General features: G+C 26.9%; 1 protein-coding gene across 1 annotated transcript in view; it reads left to right on the top strand.

Moving 5' to 3' along the window:
• Positions 1–2,251, top strand: part of CCT4 (chaperonin containing TCP1 subunit 4) — a gene marked incomplete in the record, with an annotated part of 16,996 nt that overhangs the window by 2,261 nt on the left and 12,484 nt on the right. Inside the window, 2 exon segments of the mRNA XM_067049359.1 lie at positions 695–946; positions 1,891–1,986. Coding sequence (XP_066905460.1) covers positions 695–946; positions 1,891–1,986 — 348 coding nt within the window.

Raw genomic sequence — 2,251 nt, 5'->3', positions numbered from 1 at the left:
AGGTATAAAAATAAAAATTGTACTCACTAAGCGATGGAAAATTAAGGGAATAAGATGAGAATAAATAAAAGTCAAGAAAGAATTATAAAAATAATAACAATAAATAATTAAAGAACAGATCAGAACCAATCCACCATCAGTTTGGTTCCTTTTAACCACACCCTTGACCATCTTATATTAAATAAATAAAAAACAAATCAGAACCCACCTATTTTTCAGGTTTTTTTAAATTTATTTATTCTTTTTTAACCTTTATTTATTCTTATTCTTTGGTTCCTTTTGACCACACCCCGACCATATCATAATAAATAAATCAGAACCAACCACCCATCAGTTTTTATTTTCATTCTTGTTTTTATTTATTCTTTCTTGACTTTTATTTATTCTTATCTTTTGGTTCTTTTTGACCACAACCCCGACCATCTTAAAATAAATAAATAAAGAACTTATCAAGAATCACCTACCTGTCTGTTATTTATTTATTCTTATTCTTTGTTTTTTTGTTTACCACAACCCTGACTATGTCATAATAAATGATTAGCATTTAAAAAAGTATTTTCCAAGAGGAATGTAAATTAATGGAAAACAAAATTATTATTATACGGTCTGAGTTATTATATTTTTTGTTCTTTAATTAATGTTTTATATTTTCTTTTTTTAAAATGTTTTGTAAAACCCTTGGCTTATTTTTTAGTTGGTTGAACTGTCTCAAGCCCAAGACGTTGAAGCAGGTGACGGAACAACCACAGTCGTCATTTTGGCAGGAGCTCTAATGGAAGCTGCCGAAAAACTGATGAACCGTGGGATTCACCCAACAACAATTTCTGATGCATTCAGCATTGCAGTTGAAAAAGCCATGCCAATTTTAAGAGAGATGTCTATCCCTCTTCAACAGAATGACAATGAAAGTCTGATTAGGAGTGCTTCAACATCTCTTAACTCGAAGGTATTATTCTTAAATTATAGAAGTGTGTTTAAATAGTTAATAGCACAATTTTAATAGATATATTTCTACATCCAAAGTTGTTCCATAAAGATCATGGTGTAGCGGTGCATTGGAGCTCTGTTAGATTGCACCGCTGGGAGTTAGGCACTCAGATAGTTTCTTTATACATGTTTTACATTTTTGTTTTATTTTGGTTAAAATATGTTATTAATAGTTTGTTTGGTTAAAATATGTTATTAATAGTTTGTGGTTTAAATTAGTGTATCTAAATTTATTATTTTTTGACACATCAGTTAACCCTCAGTTAACTTTCTAAAAAATATAAAACACCTTTTCTACGCAATTCATTTATTATAGTGATACATTTTTGTTTTAATCAATAAAAAAGTAAATACAACTTTTGTTTTGTCTTACTAATTATTATTATTAAAGACTTATTGAAAACACCTTTTTTGTTACTGCCACTTATGTATTGATTAAGTGTTAGACTGTGGCATTTATAAAATATGTCAAAGTAGTTACAAAAAATGTATTAAAACTAGCAAATGTGCTGTAGAATAAAACTATATCATAAAGATAAAAGAGATCCATAGCAAATTAAACTAAATAAGTGTACCTAATGTCTCGTAATAAAATGAATAATTTTATGATTAGATTACTGAACTATAATAAACAATAAATTAAAAAAAGTTACATATTACAGATTAATTTAAATTATACTATACCTGGTGCATTATAAGCTTTAAAAAACAATTGTTTTACTATAGAGGATATTAGATTTATTTTTAACTAGAATTATTTACTTAATTTGTTTTTTTGTATTTATCAATATAAATATTATTACTCAAAAACTTCTTTAATTTCAAAATCTTTTTATTTGAAGAAGTATATGTATATATATCAAATTTTATGCTAAAGTTTTTTTTTTTTTTTTAATTTTTTAGGTTGTTTCTCAACATTCGTCGATATTGGCTCCTTTAGCCGTGAACGCTGTTCTCAGAATTACTGACCCAAAGAAAGATAAAAATGTGGACTTAAAAGTAAGTCTGTGCATAACTTTTTCTTTTTTCTTTTTTTTGGAAGATGCATTAGCCTAAGTTTTACCTTGCAGTACAAATTTTATAAATCCTTGCCTTACCTTGCTGACCATCTCTCTTACATCCACAGCCATCTTGACTTATTAATATAGATGCCTTGAATTTGATTTATTAATTTTTAATTATGCCATCATAATATTCTGAAAATAAGTGATATAAGAAAACTAACAATTTAATTCTAAGGTGTTAATAGCTGACCATCTTCTTT

Source organism: Halyomorpha halys, unplaced genomic scaffold (assembly GCF_000696795.3).
Source record: "Halyomorpha halys isolate HHAL.00 unplaced genomic scaffold, Hhal_1.1 Scaffold520.1, whole genome shotgun sequence".
Classification (NCBI taxonomy): Eukaryota; Metazoa; Arthropoda; class Insecta; order Hemiptera; family Pentatomidae; genus Halyomorpha; species Halyomorpha halys.
Note: the sequence above shows the minus strand (reverse complement) of the source record. Positions and strands in the feature narration are given on the sequence as shown.